The following is a 24,450-nucleotide window of genomic DNA, read 5'->3' as shown; positions in this document are numbered from 1 at the left end:
GCACGCTGTCGTACACATTGATCCAGAGCATCCCAAACAGGCTTAATGGGTGATATGTCTGGTGAGTATGCAGGCCATGGAAGATCTGGCACATTCTCAGCTTCCAGGAATTGTGTACTGATCCTTGCGAATTCCTGCATTATAATTCTGAAACATGAGGTGATGGTGGCAATGGGCCTCAGGATCTCATCAGGGTATCTCTGTGCATTCAAATTGCCATAGATAAAATCCAATTGACTTCATTGTCCGTAGCATATGCCTGCCCATACCACAACCTCACCGCCACCATGGGGCACTCTGTTCACGACGTTGACATCGGCAAACTGCTCGCCCACACAACGCCAAACACGTGGTCTGTGGTTGTGAGGCCGGTTGGACGTACTACCAAATTCTCTATAAATTACGTTGGAGGAGATTTATGGTAAAGAAATTAACATTCAATTATCTGGCAACAGCTCTGGTGGAAAATTTCGAGACATCTGTGGCATTGTGCTGTGTGACAAAACTGCACATTTTAGAGTGGCCTTTAATTGTCCCCAGCGCAAAGTGCACCTGTGTAATGATTATGCTGTTTAATCAGCTTCTTGATTGGCCACACCTGTCAGGTAGATGGATTATCTTGGAAAAAGAGAAATGCTCAATAACAAGGATGTAAACAAATTTGAGCTCAAATTTGGAGAGAAATAAGCTTTTTGTGCATATGGAAAATGTTTGAGATCTTTTATTTCAGCTCATGAAACATAGGACCACCACTATATGTTGCGTTTATATTTTTGTTCAGTGTACAACGTTTTTGAGAAAGATTATTTGAAAAATACAATTTTATTGAGTAAATGTATTAATTTGTTTCTTTTCATTTTGATAACAGATGAAAATGGAATGAATGGAAGGTTAAAAGGGGGAGGGACCAGGGTGGAGCAGGGCTAGCCAAACACACATGCCTGCTGCCTGTGCTCTCAGACCGTCTTGAGAGGAAGTTTGAGCCATTTGAGCCATTTCAGAGTCTTGCTGGCTTGGAGAGGAGTGAGGGGGTGGAGAGTGAGAGGAGAGGGGGATGAGAGGACATGGAGGGAGGGGGATGAGGGACATGTGTGTGTGCCCCCCTACTGAGGGAGAGAAACTTGTGCAGAAACAAAGATAGAAAGAGACAGACACAGAGATAGATAAAGAGGAGGGAGATAAAGAGAATATTTGAAGAGACAGCTATAGTAGCCTGCCAAAATAAATACTAGACTGCCACTACATCAAAACCATGTCCTTAACTCCCTCCTGCAGTCTGTATGTTTCACTATATTTAAGAAATAAGGCCCAAGGAGGTGTGGTATTTGGCCAATATTTGTCATAATCGTGGTATACGGTCTGATATACCACGGCTGTCAGCCAATCAGCATTCAGGGCTCAAACCACCCAGTTTATAAATACATTTCTATCCTTGTCAGTTACTCGGTATGTTAAAAACCCAATAGCCAATCCTACAGAGCTCAGGGGCCTCTGTACTCATATACTATACAGTACAGTACAGATCAGTAATAGGGACACCCTGGTACTGTTATGTGTAAGGAGGTTCTTTTTGCCATTTATTTCTCTATATCTTCATAACCATCATGACTCAGAACCCTACACTCCCATCTGGATCAGTGAGTGCGAGTTTCCACACTCGTGTGTGTGTGTGTGTGTGTGTGTCTGTGTGTGTGTATGTTCTCTCACCTTGTCTCTCAGGACTAGGACCTCTCCCTCCAGGTATCTGTGTTCGTCTCTAGCCTGCTCCAGCTCCACCTCCTTACTCCTCAGCTGATCCTGCAGACTCAGCAGTTGCTGGGAGGAGAGAGAGAGACACACAGAGAGACTGTTACACAATAGACCACAACACAGATAGGGAGACACACAGAGAGACAGTAACACAATAGACCACAACACAGTTAGTTAGGGAGACACACAGGGAGACAGTTACATAATAGACCACAACACAGTTAGATAGGGAGACACACAGAGAGACAGTTACACAATAGACCACAACACAGTTAGATAGGGAGACACACAGGGAGACAGTTACACAATAGACCACAACACAGTTAGATAGGGAGACACACAGAGAGACAGTTACACAATAGACCACAACACAGTTAGATAGGGAGACACACAGGGAGACAGTTACACAATAGACCACAACACAGTTAGATCGGGAGACACACAGGGAGACAGTTACACAATAGACCACAACACAGTTAGATAGGGAGACACACAGGGAGACAGTTACACAATAGACCACAACACAGTTAGATAGGGAGACAGTTACACAATAGACCACAACACAGTTAGATAGGGAGACAGTGCTGGGAGGACAACAACAACAGAGAGGGTGATGAACACAGAGGAGACACCAGTAAGCAAGGAACAACAGCAGGCAGAGGTCTGACTGTGTTGTGGTCTGTCTGGGTCAGGTTGTAAAGGGAGGGAGTGTGAATGCGGTAGACAGGACAGTCAGAATAAATCAGAGTGATGTGTACTCTAGCTGCACTGTCCCTAATACTCTTTGTTTCTAGGTACCAGTGTTTTGGCCTTCAATGACCTTTTGCTAGTGAAAGCACAGGTACACATACTTGCAGCATGTGATGAGAGTGTTGGCACTGTATTCTATTGATGGTACTGTATATCAATTACTGTTGGTATCAGCACAATCCCAACAGTGGAATCACAGGTGGAATATGATCCAGGTGTAGATGGTGTAATAATGTACCTGATGCATGTTGTGCATGCTCTGCTGTAGCAGGTGTGTGTGTGTGTGGAGGGAGTGTTCGGGGTCGTCGGGGTGGCAGGCCTTGCCCTGCTCCTTCCTCAGCAGCTCCACCTCGTTCCTGTAGGCATCCAGCTGCCAGCGCAGAGAGTCATTCTCCTCCCTCAGAGAGGCCCCAGACTGGCCACACACACCTTTAGAGGAGGGGAGAGAGGGTTAGACACAAGACACACACATATGTATAAACGCACACGCACGCACACACATACACACACAAACTGCAGTGAGTCAACTCTCTACCCAACCTGTGAGGTTCTGAGTCACTGGAAGTGGAGGTTTATATTGTTCTCTCTCCTCCTCCATACATGTAATGTATTCAGGACACATCAAAGGGAGCTGTTCAGAGTGTCTCAGTAAAGCACTGCTGTCCTTTCAACAGACTCCTTCAGCAGGCATTAGAATAGGCTTCAGCTTTGGAGCAGAGCAGTAATAGATTGTGAAGTGTTCTAAATCTGAGCAGCTTGGTCACTGTACCACCACAGCCCATCTGGAACATCCCATCATATCCCAGCTGCTAGATTGTTCTTCCTGCCATTTGACTGGCAGTGTCTATGGTTCTGGGGCTGTGTGACAGGTCATGAACATCTACCACCAATATATACTGTAGCAGTCTGGTGATTTATGAGCTACACTGGTCTGCCATCATTAAAAGGTACCAGTGCCTAGGGGCTAGCAGCTAGGAGACAAGCGCTAGGGCCTAGAACCTAGGAGTAAATTTGGGATTGGGCCTGTGTCTGACCTACCGTTGTCCTCCCTACGTATCTTCTTACAGGGGCTCTCATCCGAGTCATCATCAGACATCTCCATCTCCTCCTCCCGGCGAATCCCCATGATCTCCTCACTGTTGGCATTCCGCAGCTCCTGTCACATCACAACACAAGGACACACACAACGCAAGCACACCTCAGTGTCTCAGTACTATACACCCAACCAGATGCCTGTCTAAAAATGGTTTCAACCAGACTGCCCTTTTAAAGATGGTTACTAACTTTATATATTGTACCTGTGGACAGAGTATGTGGTGGAAGAGGATCCAGTTACCCCTAGAGACTGAACTATGGTCAAATGAGTCATTCCACCTCAAAAACCACAAGAACGAGGATTTCGACACCCACCATCTCGCTCAAAGCTCCGAAGCATGGCTTGCTGAAATGACATGGAATGACTCAGTTTTGTTTTCATTCTGCAATGGTTAAGGTTAGTATTTAGAGGGTAATGTAAACTGATCCTAGATCTGTGCCCATGGGCAGTTTGAATGCTTCCTTTTTTTCACACGCTAAAGACAGAGGAGCATAGAAATCATCTCATTCTCCCAGCTGCTCTGATAACTAGTACTGCCTCAGCTGTGAGGCTGTCTAATACCACCACTGTGAAATCTCTCCTCAAATAAAGTAAATATGCTTAGCAATGACTCAACTAGGGGAGAGAGGGATAGAGTTATGAGAGAAAAAGGAAGAGAGAGAAAGGGAGCGAGGGTTGGAGGGAGAGTTTTGTTATGTGTGACTGTGAGCACAGAAAACCTCAGCTGTAAGTACTGAACCAGCCAGATCCTTTTTCTTAGAAACTACAGTACGGCATGAAGACGGAGAAATCCAATGGTGTTTAGAGACTTATCTGATCTCCTGATTTCTGCCAACTCCTTTATCAGCTCATAATAAAACTGGAATTTCATATTACTGTCATGTTGATACTGACATCAGTAGCTGATTAATTCACAGCCATTTGTCGTAGTTAATCCACGACGGTTCAGACTGCAGAGTTCCCTTACTTGAACTACTTGAACACTTACAAGACTCACCCCGTAATGTTTACTGTCAGTGTCTCTTCTTCCACATCAATGCCTTACCTCTGGTTGCTTTGAGAATAGACATGGCATGATTCTCACTGACTTGACTTAGAGACATGTACAGTATGACCATAGAGGGCTTACAGTATGAAGGGTCATATAAAGTTAAAGAGATTCTCCAGTGCTTTTGTATACATTTTAGCCAGTAGTTCTGAAGGTCGCGCTCACAAGACAAAAGTGGTCCCCTGAAATGGCAGAGATGTCATTGCTCTCTCTCGCTTTGCTGTGTGTGCATCTTGATAGCTGTCACTTAAATGGCAAGGGGCTGAAGCTCATTGGCTAGAACTCAAATTGCTAGGGGGCTAGCCCAGGTGGGGGGAAATGTAGGGAAAATGGCGCAGCACAGCATCCAGAAAAACAGGGATTCCATGCCTAATGGAGGTAATACTAATGATAGATTATGAGTGTATGACCAATACATTGACACATCCACCCTAAAGCGGGAGGTTTAAAAATGACTTAGTAGTATTCCTGGAGCATGTCTTTAACATCTGCCTGGATAATGCTGCCCCTCACAGATAGACACTCTCAAATACCTGGTCATTACTTTTAATTCACTTCAATAAATCGGCATGGTCTCCAAATGGCCAAATCAAGACCAAGGTGGTGTAAAATAATCAAGGATTCAAATCTAGGTTTGTGTAATGTTTCTACAACCAAATATATCCCCCATTCCATGAGATCAATAGGATGTTTTTGTTTAGTTCTCATGAAAGTGTTAACTAACATAATATGTTTCCCTCCTGTAGAGAATGTTCCAGCATGCTGACTTGTTCTAATTCCAATGAATTATTGATCTGTCTTAACCCTGGAAGCCTCTGTTGCCATAGCACCCACTCATACTTTCTAGGAGGCCTCAGATCTTTAGTTACTGTCATCTGCGCGCGTGTGTGTGTTTCATCAATGTGAGAAAAAAGTCTACGAATAGTATTGTAGGAGAGAACACACCGCATCCGTAGATCAGAACAACATGGCTGTCTGTCTATCTGTCTGTGTATCTGTGAGGGCACAGCAGTCTGCAACAACGGCAACATGAAACACAGTAGGACTCAATCCTTCTAGAATGTCTGTCTGTCAATCTCTCCTGTCCTGAGGGGTCCAAACATGACAAGGAAGAAGGGGGGTAAAGGAGAGAGTACCAACCTCACACTGCTTTCTCCAAATGTCTATGTTCTTGCGCTGCGCTTTAGTGAAATGGTCCCATGCCTTCTGCCTGGAGGCAGCGGTGAACACAGCCGTGATCTGCTCGACTTGGGGTGAACAGGAGAGTCAAGACAAGACTTTATGTAGCACTACTGTACCACCCAGGCACAACACCACAGAGAAGACACTAGGAGCTTCATCGTGCCAGCCTGGGTTAGTGGATCCCATTGCATTTTCCTCTACCACCCACCAACATATTGAGAATCATTGGGTGGGCTGTGATTTTGACACATTGTTTTTGTTGGTTTGTAGGGCCTCCTAGGTTAAATGCTGGCTATAGTGTAACCTGGTGTCTCCTTCACAGTGCTGTACAGTATCTCATACCTGCTGATTCAGTTCCTTCAGGACTGACAAAGACAACATTCTACAATGGATGGCTTGTTTTGTGATACTAGACAAACTATTGAATTTACATCAAATTAGTATTTTGTCATTAATCATTCATAACTCTTTTGGAAGTGTTGTATTTACTGGAGTCATCACTATTCTCCCCACCAGTAGAAGAATGTTGCCTTTAAAGCTTGGCTCTGTTCTGACTGCATACTGTCATATTCATCTTCAATAAACAACAGGAACTTAAATAAATAGTGTCATTATTACTACTGGACAAGTGCACAGTGACCAGGTCAACATTAAAACTACACCCCCTCATCATCCTTTACGTCCACTCTGGTGATTTACTTCATATCTCTGGGACTTTGCTTCATGGATTTTCATATTAAACCAACACCAGAGGACTATATAGCTCCTTTTTCTTCTCGGTGTTGAGCATAACAAATAAGACTCTAAATAGTACCATTCAAACAGCCATAAGCCATTGATCAATCGTGCTGTTGTGTCATTGTCTTTCCAGATGGTATTTCATATCATTTCAATATCAGTCCATAGTGTACCTTGACATTGTTTGAGAGTGCCTGCTGGATGAACACTGTACTATGATGCCTACCTGGGAGGTACAGTAGGTAGATCAGCTGGTCCTCTCCTGTAGTAAGCTCCAGACAGACACACAGAGGTTTCCCCAGGACACTGTACTGTACGTACCTCTGTCTGGTCTCTGACTACTGTCACCCTCCCTAACTACAGGCTCATCACTGCACAGCTGTGTAGAAATACTGGTCTTTAGTGCTATGTGAGAGGTACCTGTAGTTCTCTGTGTCTAGGAAGGGTTTAGTGTTACAGGTAGTGCACAGTGTGTCTAGTTAGATGCTTACACTGAGTCAGTATGGCCAGCAGGGAGTTTTTAAATGTCTCCTTGGCTAGCTCCATCTCCTCCTCGTGCTGGGCCTTCTCACTCATCAGTCTCCGGACGTGGCTATTGGCCGACTGGATCATAGAGTAGAAGTGATTAGCCGACCGCCGGTTGACCTCACCACGGTCGATCCATGTGAACAGGACCGCAGTCGCTTCACTGAAGTTATGGTCATCTGGAGGGGGATGATGGGGGAGAAGGAGGGGAGAGGTTTAAGGCTGGGGGTTTAATTTTTACGGCTAGGGGAACGTTTCGACAACATCCGATGAAATTGCAGAGCGTGAAATTCAAAATAAATTATTAGAAATATTTAACTTTCATACAACCACAAGTGCAATACACCAAAAGACATATTAACTTCTTGTTAATCCAGCCACTGTGTCAGATTTCAAAAAGGCTTTACGGTGAAAGCAAACCATGTTATTATCTGAGGACAGCACCCCATCAAACATACACATGAAAATCATAATTCAACCCGCCAGGCACAACACAAAAGTCAGAAAAAACATATAATGCATGCCTTACCTTTGAAGATCTTCTTCTGTTGGCACTCCAATATGTCCCATAAACATCACAAATGGTCCTTTTGTTCTATTATTTCCGTCGTTATATATCCAAAATGTCAATTTATTTGGAGCGTTTGATTCAGAAAAACACCGGTTCCAACTCGCCCAACATGACTACACATGATCTAATAAGTTACCTGTAATCTTGGTACAAACATTTCAAACAACTTTCCTAATCCAACTTTAGGTATTTTAAAATGTAAATAATCAATGAAATTTAAGACGGAATAAACTGTATTCAATAGTGGATAAAATAAAAGTGGAGCGAGGGCGAGGTTGTGCGCCCCAAACACAACTGTACACTAGACTCGACACTCAGTCTGAACAGCCATACTTCTTCATTACTCAAAAGAAAAACATCAACCAATATCTAAAGACTGTTGACATCTAGTGGAAGCCCTAGGAACTGCAACCAGATGCCTCAGAAATCTAGATTCCAATAGCAAAGCAATTGAAAACACAGTCACCTCAATAACAACAAAAATTCCTGGATGGTTTGTCCTCGGGGTTTCGCCTGCCAAATAAGTTCTGTTATACCCACAGACATCATTTTAACAGTTTTAGAAACTTTAGCGTGTTTTCTATCCACATATACCAATTATATGTATATCCTAGCTTATAGGCCTGAGTAGCAGGGCACACTTTGGGCACACTTTTCATCCGGACGTGAAAATACCTCCTCCTATCCCAAACAGGTTTTAACAGTGAAGCTGAAAGCCTACAAAAATTCACTTAGGTATTCAAAGAAAGAAATGATATGGCGATGCACTTTGAAGAAATTCTACTTCTATCTTCCCCTCCGTGCTTCAGTGCACAGGAACTGAACAGCATGGGGAGATTACCTATCAGACTGTTTCATATTTTCTGAGAGCCTGTGGATGAACACAAAATGCATTTCTGGGATTGAAACTGGTTGTTGAGCGAGCGTAGCCTCTAACTGTCTGTGTCTCGGTGGGCCTTTGTCGAGTGCATTTTTCACATTTGTATAATAATTGAAAAGTGCCACAGAGCCGTGTCCGATTGTACAGCGCAGAGTGAATTAGACATCGTTTAATGAGTTCAATACCCACTGCAACACGACCTGAGAGCACACAGATGCTCGGCTGAAAATACTTTTCACCTCACAGCTCTAGTCCTATTCAGGAGAGGCAGCAGCGTACAATCATGCAGTCATATTATAATGCAGTCACATGAAGGTATTGTGGGCCAGCAAACACTGGGAATAATGAAAGTCTATTTCCCCTTTTCAATGAATAATCAAATAAAAATATCACACAGTGTTTTGCTTGTGTAATATTAATGGAGAGCTTAGAGAAAGTCTCTAGAGTAATAGCCAGTGGTGTAGTGTAGGGTAAACCTTTTTTAATGTGTGAGGGTGTTTACCCACCCTAAAATGTGACACACACAAACACTGACACACACATAAACAAACCCACACACACACTGACACACAAACAAACACACACACACACACTCTCTTGCTCGCCCTCTACCTTCCCCTCCTCTTTCTTCCACCTGTCACCATCAGTTAGCCTTCCTCTGCTTCAGCCTCAGTGTGAAGGCTAATAACAATCCTTCATAGCAGCAGCAGCTGTATTACAGTTTTTATCAATTGCTAAAACACTAAAACCCATTGGCTGAACAAAGTTCTCAGTTGCCTGGACTCATTTAGCTAATTATGCAGTCTGTTGTCAATACCTTAAACCATTTCACATGATAAAACACAATTTGCAGATCTCACTTAGACTTTTCAGCAAAACCCTAAACACATTCTCATTCTCAAAACACATTCTGCACTCTACATACTGGTAAACACAAGTGGCAACAATCAAATACAAATAGAGAACATATGTCATTGATTGAACACAACCACTCAAAATTGATTTAACCTGTTTCAAATGATGCGACACAACCAATATAAGCCAGTACAGAGAGCAAACAGGTTGTTGAAGGTGGGAAGGTGAAAGTCTGAGAATGGATACTGTAGTACAGTGCATTGTAGGCTGTATACTGTACAATGGATGAATTGTATGGCCCTGAACATTGTGCTTTCCATGTATTAACAGTACTGACTGCTCAATAGATTTTGACTGGTTGCAGGGTCATATCAACAAAGAACAAGATTTACAGTATCACAGAGACAAAGGACACGTTTGTGAGATGCAGGGTACAGTACTGTAAAAATAGGGGTACAAGGAGGAGGAAGAACAAAAAACAAAATTCCAAAGAGCAAAGCAGAGTAGTAATTTCTGATCAATTTTGACCTACTATGATAGAACATGTTTTCTTTCATCAAAGGACAATGACGGAAAAATATTAATATTTTTTTAGATTTAAAAATGTACTTCTCCCTGAGAATTGTATGTTTTGAACAATGTGTTTTCTATTTTTCGGTGTATTGTTTACTGACTGCTTGAGAGTGTATATAATTTTGATCACTTTGTTTATGATTTGAGAGCAGTGTTTGATTTTGAACACAGGTAAAACTGTTTTGAGGCGAATGTTTCATTTTGCAAGAGGAGTCAGAGGTTATGTAAATAGTGCTTGAAGATGAGGTTTTGTGTTTAATGTTTTCAGGAAATGGAGCAACGTTTCAGAAATTGTGTTTTAGCAATTGAGAAAAACTGTAATTAAGAGAGAGACCGAGTAATGCTCTGTAATATGGTAATGAACATGTTTAAGCTATTTACCCGCCTGAGAATGTAAAAGCATTAACCAGAGGCTGTTTGAATGAATATGATTATGGAGAAACAGAACACTTTCAAACACCACTCTGAACAGAGAGAAGAGGCAGTGGAACAGGGGGACAAGGAGGATAGCTCAGAGAGAGAGAGAGAGAGAGAGAGAGAGAGAGAGAGAGAGGGAGAGAGAGGGAGAGAGAGAGAGAGAGAGAGAGTGAGAGAGAGTGAGAGAGAGTGAGAGAGAGAGAGAGAGAGAGAGAGAGAGAGAGGGAGAGAGAGGGAGAGAGAGAGAGAGAGAGAGAGAGAGAGAGAGAGAGAGAGAGAGAGAGAGAGAGAAGATTTGTGACCTGTTGCCACGAGAAAAGGGCAACCAGTGAAGAACAAACACCATTGTAAATACAACCCATATTTATGCTTATTTATTTTATCTTGTGTCCTTTAACCATTTGTAGATTGTTAAAACACTGTATATATATAATATGACATTTGTAATGTCTTTATTGTTTTGAAACTTTTCTATGTGTAATGTTTACTGTTAGAGAGAGAGAGAGACCACAGGTAACTTCCACAAAGCTGTGAACGATCTGAGAGACAAGGCAAGAAGGACCTTCTATGCCATCAAAAGGAACGTAAAATTCAGTTATGATCTGGCTAAAAATACTTGCATCAGTTGTAGAACCCATCACCCTTTATGGTTGTGAGATCTGGGGTCCGCTCACCAACCAAGAATTCACAAAATGGGAAAAACACCAAATTGAGACTCTGCATGCAGAATTCTGCAAAAACATCCTCTGTGTACAACATAAAACACCAAATAATTAGGCCGATACCAGCAGAATTAGGCCGATACCCGCTAATTATCAAAATCCAGAAAAGATCTGTTAAATTTTACGACAAAGCCATCACCTACAGAGGGATGAACCTGGAGAAGAGTCCACCAAGAAAGCTGGTCCTGGGGCTCTGTTCACAAACGAAAACAGACCCCACAGAGTCCCAGGTCAGCAGCACAATTAGACCCAACCAAATCATGAGTAAACAAAAAGATAATTACTCGACACATTGGAAAGAATTAACAAAAAAACATAGCAAACTAGAATGCTATTTGGCCCCAAACAGAGAGTACACAGTGGCAGAATACCTGACCACTGTGACTGGCCCAAACTTAAGGAAAGCTTTGACTATGTACAGACTCAGTGAGCATAGCCTTGCTATTGAGAAAGGCCGCCGTATGCAGACCTGGCTCTCAAGAGAAGACAGACCATGTGCACACTGCCCACAAAATGAGGTGGAAACTGAGCTGCACTTCCTAACCTCCTGCCCAATGTATGACCATATTAGAGACACATATTTCCCTCAGATTAAACAGATCACAAAGAATTTGAAAACAAACCCAATTTTGATAAACTCCCATATCTGCTGGGTGAAATACCACAGTGTGCCATCAGAGCAGCAAGATCTGTGACCTGTTGCCAGGTTGTGTTTGAGGAACAAACACAATTGTAAATACAACCCATGTTTATGCTTATTTATTTTCCCTTTTGTTCTTTGCCATTTGCACATCGTTACAACATTGTATATATAAATAATATGACATTTGTAATGTCGTTATTCTTTTGGAACTTCTGTGAGTGTATTGTGTACTGTTCATTTTTATTGTTTATTTCACTTTTGTATATTATCTACTTCACTTGCTCTGGCAATGTAAACATATGTTTCCCATGCCAATAAACTCCTTGAATTGAAATGAGAGAGAGAAGGAGAGAGGGCGGAATATTAGCAGGAAAGCACAGAAAGGGAAAAGAAATGAACCCCCAGCAACACATATTTCCCACCAGCAGTGTTGCTGTCCTGGGGCAACTGTGGGGGTCTGTTTGTGTTTGTGAACAGAGCCCCAGGACCAGCTTGCTTAGGGGACTCTTCTCCAGGTTCATCTCTCTGTCTCTGTGTCTCTGTCTCTCTCTGTGTCTCTGTGTCTCTGTGTCTCTCTGTGTCTCTCTCCCCCCCCAACATGAGGAAGCCTAGGAAAGAGGGAAGAGACCTGCCTCTAGTTGTTTACGTCTCTCTGTAAAGAACAGATGATAACACAGCATGATGTCGTAGCTCTCTGTCCAGGAATGTTCACATGCTGCTATGATGGTTAGTGTAACACAGTAGATGGATGATGAAGGGAAGGGAAGCCATGACATTATTTCTCATGCAGAGAGAGAATGGGTAGTGTGTCTGAGAGAGCTCTAGCAGACAGAGTGAGATCAATAACTCATTTAGATGATAGAAGAAATTAGAAACGAAAACAGTATTTTTGTAACATAACATGATCGTGTCAGATTTTTTTTTCCAATATCAAATCACCATAACATCATGTTCCATTGCTCTGTCTGTACTACACTAAGATATCGATCATGAGAATGTATGTTTGATTGTTTCCATACTGGGAATAAGGACCAGGAATAAATGAAGCATGTCTGAGTATGTAATACAGTGTGCAGCTTGGACCAGTTTACAGATTACACACATTTACACACCACCATGGTCCATCTGCAGCACACACACTGAGCATCAGCTGTGGGATGGGTGGCTATAAGAGGCACAGAACATCCAGACAACATCAGTACTTCATCAGTACTTTATCATGAAAACCAAACAACCAACCAAACACCACCGCCGAATCTGGGCTCAGAGCGACCATCCTTATTTGTCCTCTCACCTTTCAATCTCTCCGCAAGCAGTCCTGCCTCGTGGTCTGAGAAGTGCATGATGGGAGGTGGCGAGGGTGGTCGGAAGAAGTCTTCGTGGATCTTGCGTCGGTGTCGTTCCTCCCTGGCCAGCAGCCTCTGTTGACATTCCCACTCATACAGGTCGTCTCTGGCCTGAGCAAAGTCCACGTGCATCCTCCCTGAGTCCTTCTTATCTGTACTGGAGCCGATACGCATCCGGTAGCCTGGGGAAACAGGGCATTTAGAGGTCGGGTACACTAAACACAACCATACAGAAACATTCAACACAGGAACACAGACAAACATACTGTGGACAAATGATGTATACAGTCATGTAAACTCATACTCCCACAGTCAGATACACTCAAAGTATACAGTATTACAAATGCTTACATTCTCTACCCCATGTACAACCAGAAAGATCATTAGCAAATCGAAAGGACAAACTCTACATTTTCAACTATTCATAATGCAAAACTATTCATGTAGTCCTCCTCATCAATAGGCACATCTCCAGCCTGCACAGCTACAGTCTATTTCTGCTCCTGTCTTGGTGTAACGGCTTTAAGTGTTGAGCTTCAGGACACAAGGTCACTGTTTTTAATACATATTCTACTCAAAAGGAATACTTTAAAACTGCTGCAAATACATAGTTATGCTGACCACTGACCAGAGAGGTAGAGCATCTAATTTGTGTGTTGTGTGTATAGTATAGCATTGGCATAGTATAGTATAGTATATTATGTGTATAGTATTGTATTTGTATAGTATAGTATAGTATAGTATAGTACTGACCAGAGAGGTAGAGCATCTCATTTGTGTGTTGCGTGTATAGTATAGCATTGGCATAGTATAGTTTATTATGTGTATAGTATTGTATTTGTATAGTATAGTATTGTATAGTACAGTATAGTATATTATGTCTATAGTATTGTATTTGTATAGTATAGTATAGTATAGTACAGTATAGGACAGTATAGTATAGTATATTATGTGTATAGTATTGTATTTGTATTGTGACGACCCTCCCACTCTGTCTGCCGTATTCTCTCTGTTATTTCCTTATTAGGATGCTGGTGGGCGAAGTTGGGAGGGTCGTCAGCTACATGGGAAACACCTGGGCCCGGTGTCTCCCAGGATAAATACACCACTTCCCCATTCATGGAGGAGACTCTCTCCATGCAGACACCCTCTGTAGATTGTGTTGTGGTTCTTGATGGCCGTTTGTTTGTTTGTTTGTTTGCTTTGGCACCTTTCATCACCCTGCATTATCACATTCACGCATGCAAAACACTCACTTACACTACTGATTACTGATTACACACACCATTGTATATTATATTTATTTGCTTTAGTTAATAAATATATATCTTTCTACTCATTATCTCCACGTTGTCTCCCTTTGTTACGGGCTTTGAGCCGGTTCGTGACAAGTGGGGGCTCATCCGGGATATTTGAACTATTGGTTTGGGAGACCGTGGAGGTACGTGTTTGGTTTGCATATTTTGTTTGAGTTTGATAGGCCCAGTATTGGTTGCCTTTTGTTGTTTGGTTTGTGTGCTGTGTTGGAGAGACTATAATGGTTAGTTTCAGGCCCTGCCTAGCCTGAACTCTTGTTCTACTTTCTGTTGGGACATCAGTCTGAGGTGAGTAGTCTGCTGTGTACCTCGGTGGGAGATTTGGGTAGGGTAGTGAAACTTGCTACCCGGAGCTATAGCCTTTTTCCCCTGATAGGTTTAGCGACGTGTTTCATTTTTTGGAATATGTTGGGCATGGTTAATGTTTGTTATTTTTGTGTGGTGTCTGTGGACTGAGCAGTTGTCTCGGGGGCACATCCGTGGCTTGGTGGAATTTTTCCAGCATGCTGGGGAGTTCTATTTCCTTGCCAGCGGGCTACAGTGCGTAAATTCCCACCGCAAATCTGCACGAAGACTAGGGTTGAGTTATTGTAGGTTTTGGGGAAGCTCCGTATCCATCTCTCTTCTGTGGTACTCAGGGTGATTATAATTCTCGGGTTGTGGTCTGGTGTGCTCAGCAGAAGGGAAGAGCCAGAATTTTTTTTTTTTTTTGTGTGATTATGGCGTCTTATGTAGATAAGTTCATTCGCTCTCCATCAGAGGAATTGTTAGATTTAGGTACTAAAGAACAGCTGTTGAAGGTCGCGGAACACTACAAGGTTGAGATTAGTGATAAACGTCTAAAGAATTCTATTAGGTTGATATTGAAGGCCAATCTGATGGAGAGTGGTATTCTAGAAGTTACCACTGGGCCAGCCTCTGCTGAGGATTTGTAGTCTCCCCATAACGTTACAATGGCCATTCCATCGGTTAGTCCTAGTAGCCTTCTTTTTGAACAGCAGAAAGAACTGCTTTTGTTACAGCTGGAGCATGATCGTGAGAAGCTAGAGCATGATCGTGAGAAGCTAGAGCATGATCGTGTAAAATATGAAAAGGAATTGGCATTTAAACAAGATATGGAGCGTGCTAAAATCAAGTTGCAACAAGAACGTATAGATTTGGTTAGGGAAGGAAAGATCTCAGGGGAGAGTTTGTTTTGGGAAGGTGACCCAGATTTACCTAGGGGTAGTTCCGCTTTTGGTCGTGCCCCAGAGACATTTGATATTGTTGGGAACTTACGGTTATTGCCTCGGTTTAATGAAAGGGACCCCGAGACATTCTTTTCGTTGTTTGAGCGGGTTGCTGACGCTAGGAGTTGGCCTGATTCTGACCGCACTTTAATGTTGCAGTGTGTGCTGACTGGTAAAGCGCAGGAAGCATATTCAGCTCTTAGTGTACACGATAGTGTCAGTTATGATAAAGTTAAAACAGCTGTGTTACAGATTTATGAATTGGTCCCTGAGGCTTACCGCCAACGATTTAGAACTTTAAAAAGGGATGATAACCAGACTCATGTTGAGTTTGCGCGACAGTTGTTTTTACAGTTTAATCGCTGGTGTTCCGCCTCTGCAGTTGTGACTTTCCAAGGGCTGTGTGATCTGATTATGTTAGAGCAATTTAAGGACACAATTCCTGATCGTATTGCCACATATATTAATGAACAGAAAGTAAAGAATGTTGCTGAAGCTGCAGTTTTGGCAGACGAGTATGTGTTGACTCACAAAAGTGTCTTTGCAGAACCCCGTATTCGGAAAGAGTGGGGGCGTTCGGATAGATTTGGGCTTCGCTCACCGAGATACTTTGGTTCTCGGGCAGAGTTCTATTCAACTAGGGTTGAACCTGACTCCCATGGTAAAGCTGACTTTGGGCAGGAGTGTCACTACTGTCAAGGTTCAGGGCATTGGAAAACGAATGTCCACTTCTCAGGTCAAAGGGTGCTTACGCTAAATCTAAGCCTACTGCATTAGCTGCACCTGTTCCACATCAGTTCATTCATAACTCATTTCCTCAGGCCCAGGAGAATGTGAAAGTCCATATTGATCCAGACTATTTACCTTTCATTACAGAAGGTTTTGTGTCTATGTTAGGAAGTAAAGACCTAGTGCCAGTGAAGATCCTGAGAGACACAGGTGCCTCTGAATCATTTGTGTTGGAGTCTGTGTTACCCTTTTCTGCTGAGACTGATTCGGGAATAGTGTTCTAATTAGGGGAATAGGTTTGAACACTCTGTCAGTTCCATTGCATAAACTGATGTTGGATTGTGGGCTGGTGAAGGGTGAAGTTGTTGTGGGTGTGCGTCCTTCGTTGCCTATTGAGGGTATCGATGTTATCCTTGGGAATAACTTGGCTGGTGAGCGTGTATGGCCTGTCGTGTTTCCATCTCTAGTGGTTTCCACTAAGCCGTCATTTGTTGGGATTCCTGATGAGAGTGTACAGAGTTTCCCAGAGGTGTTCTCTGCGTGTGCAGTGACACGTTCTATGAGCCGTGGCGAACTGGTCACTGCGCCGACTAATGATAATAATACAAAGTGTGTCACTGTTTTCCCTGTTATCCCGTTATCTGTAACCCGCTCAGATCTAATCAATGCGCAACGGGATGACCCCACGTTGGAAGAGTTGCGTGATCAAATTGTGCCTATAGAACAGTTGGGAGATGTCGCCCATGGCTATTTTCTCCAAGAGGATGTCCTGATGAGAAAGTGGGTGTCTCATGATAGTGTTTTTCTGGGGAGGCAATTAGTCAGGTTGTTGTACCAGTTAAGCTTCGTAAGTTGGTGTTGGAAACTTCTCACAGCGACGTGGCTGGACATATGGGGGTGAGGAAAACCTACAATCGCATATTAAGACATTTCTTTTGGCCTAGATTAAAGAGGGATGTTTCTGATTTTATCAAAACTTGTCACACCTGTCAATTAACTGGTAAGCCTAATCAAGCTATTAAACCAGTACCATTGTTTCCTATTCCTGTACTCAGCCAACCTTTTGAGTATCTGATTATTGACTGTGTGGGTCCTCTGCCTCGTTCTAAAAAGGGTAGTAGTTACCTGTTCACTGTGATGTGTCAGACCACTAGGTTTCCTGCTGCCTATCCTCTCCGATCTATCACGACTAAATCGGTGTTAAAAGCTTTGACTCAGTTTCTCTCATTGTTTGGAATCCCTAAGGTCATTCAGAGTGATCAAGGATCTAATTTTACCTCTAATCTGTTTGGTCAGGTTCTTCAACAGCTCCATATTAAACACAATTTGTCTAGCGCCTATCACGCGCAAAGTCAAGGAGCACTGGAACGTTTCCATCAAACACTAAAGTCTTTGTTGAGAGCTTATTGTACTGAGATGGATAAGGATTGGGAGGAGGGGTTGCCTTGGTTACTGTTAGCTGCTAGGGAAGTTTCACAGGAGAGCACAGGTTTCAGTCCAAATGACCTTGTGTTTGGACATAGGGTGCGTGGACTTTTATCTGTTCTCCAGGATGAGTGGAAGTCTCCCGAGCCTCCTCAGTCCCTGTTATCGTATGTGTGTGATTTCCGGCGACGGCTGTATGCCGCTTGTGAAATGGCTAAAGAGAAGTTATCATCTTCACAGGAGAGGATGAAGGGCATATTTGATCGCCGAACTGAGCCTCGTCACTTTAGTCCAGGTGACCAGGTTCTTGCTCTGCTGCCAATTGTTGGTTCTCCTTTTCAAGCCAAGTTTCAAGGTCCATATACAGTGGTGCGCCAGTGCACTGAGCAAAATTATCTAGTTGCCACTCCAGAACGGAGGAAAGCACACCAGCTGTGCCATGTAAATCTGTTAAAACCCTATTATGCACGTTCCTCTGAGACTGAACAGTGGGATTCTACAGAGGACAGTAAACCTGTTCTTTTGGCTGATACCGTTGTTTCCTTGGGTTCTTGTCGTGCTAGATCTGTGCATGAGGAGGAAGATGTTCCTGGTCCTGACGATTGTATATTGCAGGGTAGATTGAAAATTCAGAAACACTGGATATTTTAGACAGTCTTCTCACTCACCTACCTGTTGATGGGCGGAAAGAGATAGTTGGTCTGATTCAGAGATTTCCAGGTTTGTTTTCTGATACACCTACACGTACAAACTTAATAGAACATGATATTGACATTGGAGGTGCTGACCCCATTCGTCAGCGCTTCTATAGAGTTTCTTCAGAGAAACTACGTTGTCTGGATGCTGAGGTCAAGTACATGCTGGAGAGTAAGATAGCAGAGCCTTCTTTCTCCAGTTGGGCTTCTCCTGTATCTTGGTCAGTAAACCGGATGGAACAAACCGTTTTTGTACGGACTACCGTAAGGTAAACAGTGTCACAAAACCAGATTCATTTCCTCTTCCTCGGATGGAGGACTGTGTTGATCAAGTCGGTGCAGCTAAGTTTGTGAGCAAATTTGACCTGTTAAAAGGCTATTGGCAGGTGCCACTGACGAGTAGGGCACGTGAAATCTCTGCCTTTATTACACCCTTTGGTCTGTACTCGTATTTAGTTATGAGTTTCGGTCTGCGCAATGCACCTGCCACTTTTCAGCGACTTATGAACAGGGTTGTCGCCGGTCTGACCGGGTGCGCTGTTTATTTGGACGATGTAGTGATCTATGCAGATACTTGGGAAGAACATCTGTCCCGTATTCAAGCCTTGTTCGAACGTCTGGCTGCGGGTCGCCTCACAATCAATCTGGCAAAATGTGAGTTTGCTCAGGCGACCGTTACATACCTTGGAAAAATGGTTGGGCAGGGTGAAGTGCGTCCTGTTCGGGCTAAAGTGGTGGCTATTGATGCTTTTCCACCACCAACTACTAAAAAGGAACTGATGCGTTTCTTGGGCATGATTGGTTATTACCGTAGTTTTTGTAATAACTTCTCTACTGTGGTCGCTCCCTTGACAGATATGCTGAAAGCTAAGGTTGTTTATGTTTGGTCTACTCGTTGTCAACACGCTTTTGAAGAGGCAAAGAGGTTGCTTACCTCAACTCCAGTGCTGGCTGCTCCTCGCATGGATTTGTCATTTACCTTGCAGGTGGATGCTAGTCATGTGGGGGCAGGTGCAGTTTTGCTGCAAGCAGATGTGTCTGGGATTGAGAGGCCTGTTAGTTTTTTTTCCAAAAAGTTTAACGATTATCAGTTGAACTATTCGGTTATTGAAAAGGAAGCGCTAGCATTAATTTGGGCACTACAACACTTCGAAGTGTATGTTGGGTCGGGGGTAGTACCTATTGTGGTCTACACCGACCATAACCCCCTCACTTTTTTGAGGTCCATGATGTGTCCAAACCAGAGGATAATGCGATGGTGTTTATTTTTACAATCATTCCATCTCGATGTGAGGCACATCCGGGGGACTGAAAACGTGATTGCTGATGCGCTCTCTCGTGCGCCCTGTTCCTAATGTTTACGTGACTGACCATTGTTTCGTATTGTCATGTTCTCTCTGTCCTGTATGCTCCCTCCTGGTCTTGTTTTCTTCTTTCCTCTTAAATGTTGCTTCCTGTGCGAAGGTCGCTGAGGTCTGGGGAGGAGGTTGGCTGGGGCAAATTGTAAGTGTGAAAACGTAAACCCTCATCAATTTGTGGCGCAGAAGCTGTGTCAATTTGGAACTTAGAGACTGGTATTTTGTTCCGGGGTCCTTGTTGGTCCCCGGTTTTATGGGGGGGGATGTGACGACCCTCCCACTCTGTCTGCCGTATTCTCTCTGTTATTTCCTTATTAGGATGCTGGTGGGCGGAGTTGGGAGGGTCGTCAGCTACATGGGAAACACCTGGGCCCGGTGTCTCCCAGGATAAATACACCACTTCCCCATTCATGGAGGAGACTCTCTCCATGCAGACACCCTCTGTAGATTGTGTTGTGGTTCTTGATGGCCGTTTGTTTGTTTGTTTGTTTGCTTTGGCACCTTTCATCACCCTGCATTATCACATTCACGCATGCAAAACACTCACTTACACTACTGATTACTGATTACACACACCATTGTATATTATATTTATTTGCTTTAGTTAATAAATATATATCTTTCTACTCATTATCTCCACGTTGTCTCCCTTTGTTACGGGCTTTGAGCCGGTTCGTGACAGTATAGTATAGTATTGTATAGTACAGTATAGTATATTATGTCTATAGTATTGTATTTGTATAGTATAGGACAGTACAGTATAGGACAGTACAGTATAGTATATTATGTGTATAGTATTGTATTTGTATAGTATAGTATTGTATTTGTATAGTATAGTATAGTACAGTATAGGACAGTATAGTATAGTATATTATGTCTATAGTATTGTATTTGTATAGTATAGTACAGTATAGTATATTATGTGTATAGTATTGTATTTGTATAGTATAGTATTGTATAGTATAGGACAGTATAGTATAGTATATTATGTGTATAGTATAGTATAGTATAGTGTAGTGTAGTATAGTACACTATAGTATAGTGTCGTATAGTACAGTATAGTATAATACAGTAGTACTGACCAGAGAGGTAGAGGGACTTGTCCACCATGAACTCCTCACTGAAGCGGATGTGACAGAAGTTCTTCTTGCTCTTCCTGATGGCGATGATGTCACCACACGGATCAAACACCTCCCTGATGATCTCCTCGCTGGCATTCTCCGGCAGACCCCCCACAAACACTGTCTTACACCCTGGGGGACGCTCCCGTGTTGACGGAGGAGGCAGGTCTGGAACATCATGCATGCTCAGGTCATATCTGATGACAACTCTTGACCATAGTCCATATATCAACGTATTTCTATTCATTGATACCGAAAGGAAGGAAAAGCATGCAAGTGTGTGTGTGTGTCTGTGTGTGTGTGCATGGGTGGACGTGTTTAACTATACTTGTGTTTAACCCTACAAGAATAGTAAACAAACAACAATTTGACCAACGGGACACTTTTCTTAGTCCCCACAAGGTCAAATGCTATTTCTAGGGGTTTAGGGTTAGGGTTAGAATTAGGTTTAGGGTTAGGAGCTAGGGTTAGTAGCTAGGGTTAGGGTACAGGTTAGGTTTAGGGGTTAGGATTTTGAATGGGAATGAATTGTGTGTCCCCACATGGTTAGTTGTACAAGACGGTGTGTGTGTGTTAGTGCGTGTGTGAGTCTTACTGGGGTTCTGGGGGAACAGGGTGCAGCTCTGGCAGTGGATGATCTCCTTGATGATGGGGGGACCAGGGGGAGGAGGGACCAGGCTGATACCTGCCATCATGGGGTTGATAGGAGCTAGGAGACCCAGCCCTGGATCAAAACCCTGGATACAGAGAGAATCTGGAGGAGAGGAGAGGAGGGAGAGAAGAGGAGCAATGAGACCCAGCCCTGGATCAAAACCCTGGATACAGAGAGAATCTGGAGGAGAGGAGAGGAGGGAGAGAAGAGGAGCAATGAGACCCAGCCCTGGATCAAAACCCTGGATACAGAGAGAATCTGGAGGAGAGGAGAGGAGGGAGAGAAGAGGAGCAATGAGACCCAGCCCTGGATCAAAACCCTGGATACAGAGAGAATCTGGAGGAGAGGAGAGGAGGGAGAGAAGAGGAGCAATGAGACCCAGCCCTGGATCAAAACCCTGGATACAGAGAGAATCTGGAGGAGAGGAGAGGAGGGAGAGAAGAGGAGCAATGAGACCCAGCCCTGGATCAAAACCCTGGATACAGAGAGAATCTGGAGGAGAGGAGAGGAGGGAGAGAAGAGGAGCAACGAGACCCAGCCCTGGATCAAAACCCTAGATACAGAGAGAATCTGGAGGAGAGGAGAGGAGGGAGAGAAGAGGAGCAACGAGACCCAGCCCTGAATCAAAACCCTGGATACAGAGAGAATCTGGAGGGTAGAGGGAGGAGAAAAATAGTTTGTCTGGAGGAGAGGAGCAATGAGACCCAGCTCTGGGCTCTAATTAAAGGCTTGGTTACAGGTACTGTATGGAAGAAACAGAGAGAGAGAGACACACATTAATATCTTCAGAACACAACATGATGAGACTGGGAGAATGAACAAGACAGAAATTTCCAGTGCTGCTCGACTCAGGCCCTATACAGTCACACAGGGTCTGAGAGAGAGAACAGACACTGATCTACCTTAGAGTAGAAACCAATCTGACTGCAGCTGTCACACAAGCCTGTCGCTACTGTGAGGATACAGATAGTCATGGATACAGATATAAAATGTAAGAATGTAGAACTGCAACTTCATATTTATGAAATCATCAATCAAGTCCTCACTGCAGATTTGAGTTTGTCAGCAAAGGTGAGTGTGAAGAGTATGTGTGTAGGAGGGAGAATGATTCTATTTGATGCTGTCAGAAAGATTCCAGTGCTCAATATGAGTCCCTACACTGCAGTATTTACTATCCTAAGAGGCTGCAAAGCAAAGAATCACTTCTACTGGCTGTGTCTGGCGAAGCCTCGATGAGGAAGTGTCTGGCGAAGCCTCGATGAGGAAGTGTCTGGCGAAGCCTCGAAGAGGAAGTGTCTGGCGAAGCCTCGAAGAGGAAGTGTCTGGCGAAGCCTCGAAGAGGAAGTGTCTGGCGAAGCCTCGAAGAGGAAGTGTCGGGCGAAGCCTCGAAGAGGAAGTGTCTGGCGAAGCCTCGAAGAGGAAGTGTCTGGCGAAGCCTCGAAGAGGAAGTGTCTGGCGAAGCCTCGAAGAGGAAGTGTCGGGCGAAGCCTCGATGAGGAAGTGTCTGGCGAAGCCTCGAAGACGAAGTGTCGGGCGAAGCCTCGGAGAGGAAGTGTCTGGCGAAGCCTCGGAGAGGAAGTGTCTGGCGAAGCCTCGAAGAGGAAGTGTCTGGCGAAGCCTCAAAGAGGAAGTGTTCTTGGCGATGCCTCGAAGAGGAAGTGTCGGGCGAAGCCTCGGAGAGGAAGTGTCTGGCGAAGCCTCGGAGAGGAAGTGTCTGGCGATGCCTCGAAGAGGAAGTGTCTGGCGACGCCTCGAAGAGGAAGTGTCTGGCGTTGCGAAGCCAAGTGTGTTTTATTAAAGAGGAGTTTTTAAGAGGAGCTGCAAATCCTTGAGGTTGTAGAGAGAAGCGAAAGAGGAAATATATCTGGAAGATTATCTCAGATAAATCTACTGAGTCACGATCAGGAGTAATCTGAGATTGTGTGGATCTGTGGAAAACTCATTTAAATGTTCGCTGTGGTGATCTGAACAGGTACATGACATTCTCCTCTCCCCACGTTCATCTGTGATGATCTGAACAGGTACATGACATTCTCCTCTCCCCACGTTCATCTGTGATGATCTGAACAGGTAAATGACATTCTCCTCTCCCCACATTCATCTGTGATGATCTGAACAGGTAAATGACATTCTCCTCTCCCCACATTCATCTGTGATGATCTGAACAGGTAAATGACATTCTCCTCTCCCCACGTTCATCTGTGATGATCTGAACAGGTAAATGACATCATCCACTAAAGCTGTTTCTCTTTTCCTCTCTCTTTGATCTTAACTTTTCTTTTACCCTCCTGGTGAAAATAATTCAAGGCTGTTAGTTTTCCTCATTGGCCCGGGCCGTACTCTGTTACGTCTGCCAGGGTAAGAGAGTTCACACTTTGTTTATTTGTCATTGTTTAATTTCTCTCTCTCTCTTTCTTTTCCTCTCCTCCCTCCCTCTGTTCTCTCCCTCTACTCAGCAGGTTTGTGTGTATGGCTGGATGCTGAGTTTGCTGGGCTCTGGATCTCCCCTCAGGAAACAGCTGCTCGTAATTACTGTGAAGGTGAGACGTCATCCATCACACACACTCCATAACCCCCATTATGTTTCTCCTCCTCTTCTCTTTCCCTTCGCTCTCTCTCCTCTGGTCTCTGAGCTGTCCCCCAGTCTCTCATTCCCTCTCTCTCATTTCATTTCTCTCCCTCTCTTGGACCTGAGGTTTGTACTCCAGGAGGATATTAGTCTTAATCCGTCTTTTCCTTAGCGCTGGGGAAGGAGGATCCAGTCCAGCTGTCCAGTCGTCCCTGCTGTCTCTCAGCTCATTAAGGAGGAGAAGGACTGTACAGTACTGAC

At 43.8% G+C, this 24,450-nt stretch overlaps 1 protein-coding gene across 1 annotated transcript in view; it reads right to left on the bottom strand.

The window, feature by feature from the left end:
• LOC115108734 (ecto-NOX disulfide-thiol exchanger 1-like) overlaps window positions 1-24,450 on the bottom strand; it is a 98,797-nt gene that overhangs the window by 6,936 nt on the left and 67,411 nt on the right. The window contains exons 4-11 of the mRNA XM_065018018.1: window positions 21,564-21,722; window positions 20,930-21,136; window positions 13,044-13,277; window positions 7,055-7,267; window positions 5,784-5,890; window positions 3,538-3,655; window positions 2,738-2,928; window positions 1,708-1,815 (exon numbers count right to left, since the gene is read on the bottom strand). Coding sequence (XP_064874090.1) covers window positions 1,708-1,815; window positions 2,738-2,928; window positions 3,538-3,655; window positions 5,784-5,890; window positions 7,055-7,267; window positions 13,044-13,277; window positions 20,930-21,136; window positions 21,564-21,722 — 1,337 coding nt within the window. The remainder of the gene's footprint in view (window positions 1-1,707; window positions 1,816-2,737; window positions 2,929-3,537; window positions 3,656-5,783; window positions 5,891-7,054; window positions 7,268-13,043; window positions 13,278-20,929; window positions 21,137-21,563; window positions 21,723-24,450) is intronic.

The sequence above is a fragment of the Oncorhynchus nerka genome, linkage group LG1 (genome assembly GCF_034236695.1).
Source record: "Oncorhynchus nerka isolate Pitt River linkage group LG1, Oner_Uvic_2.0, whole genome shotgun sequence".
In the NCBI taxonomy this organism is placed as follows: Eukaryota; Metazoa; Chordata; class Actinopteri; order Salmoniformes; family Salmonidae; genus Oncorhynchus; species Oncorhynchus nerka.
This window is presented reverse-complemented; position numbering and strand designations above follow the sequence as displayed.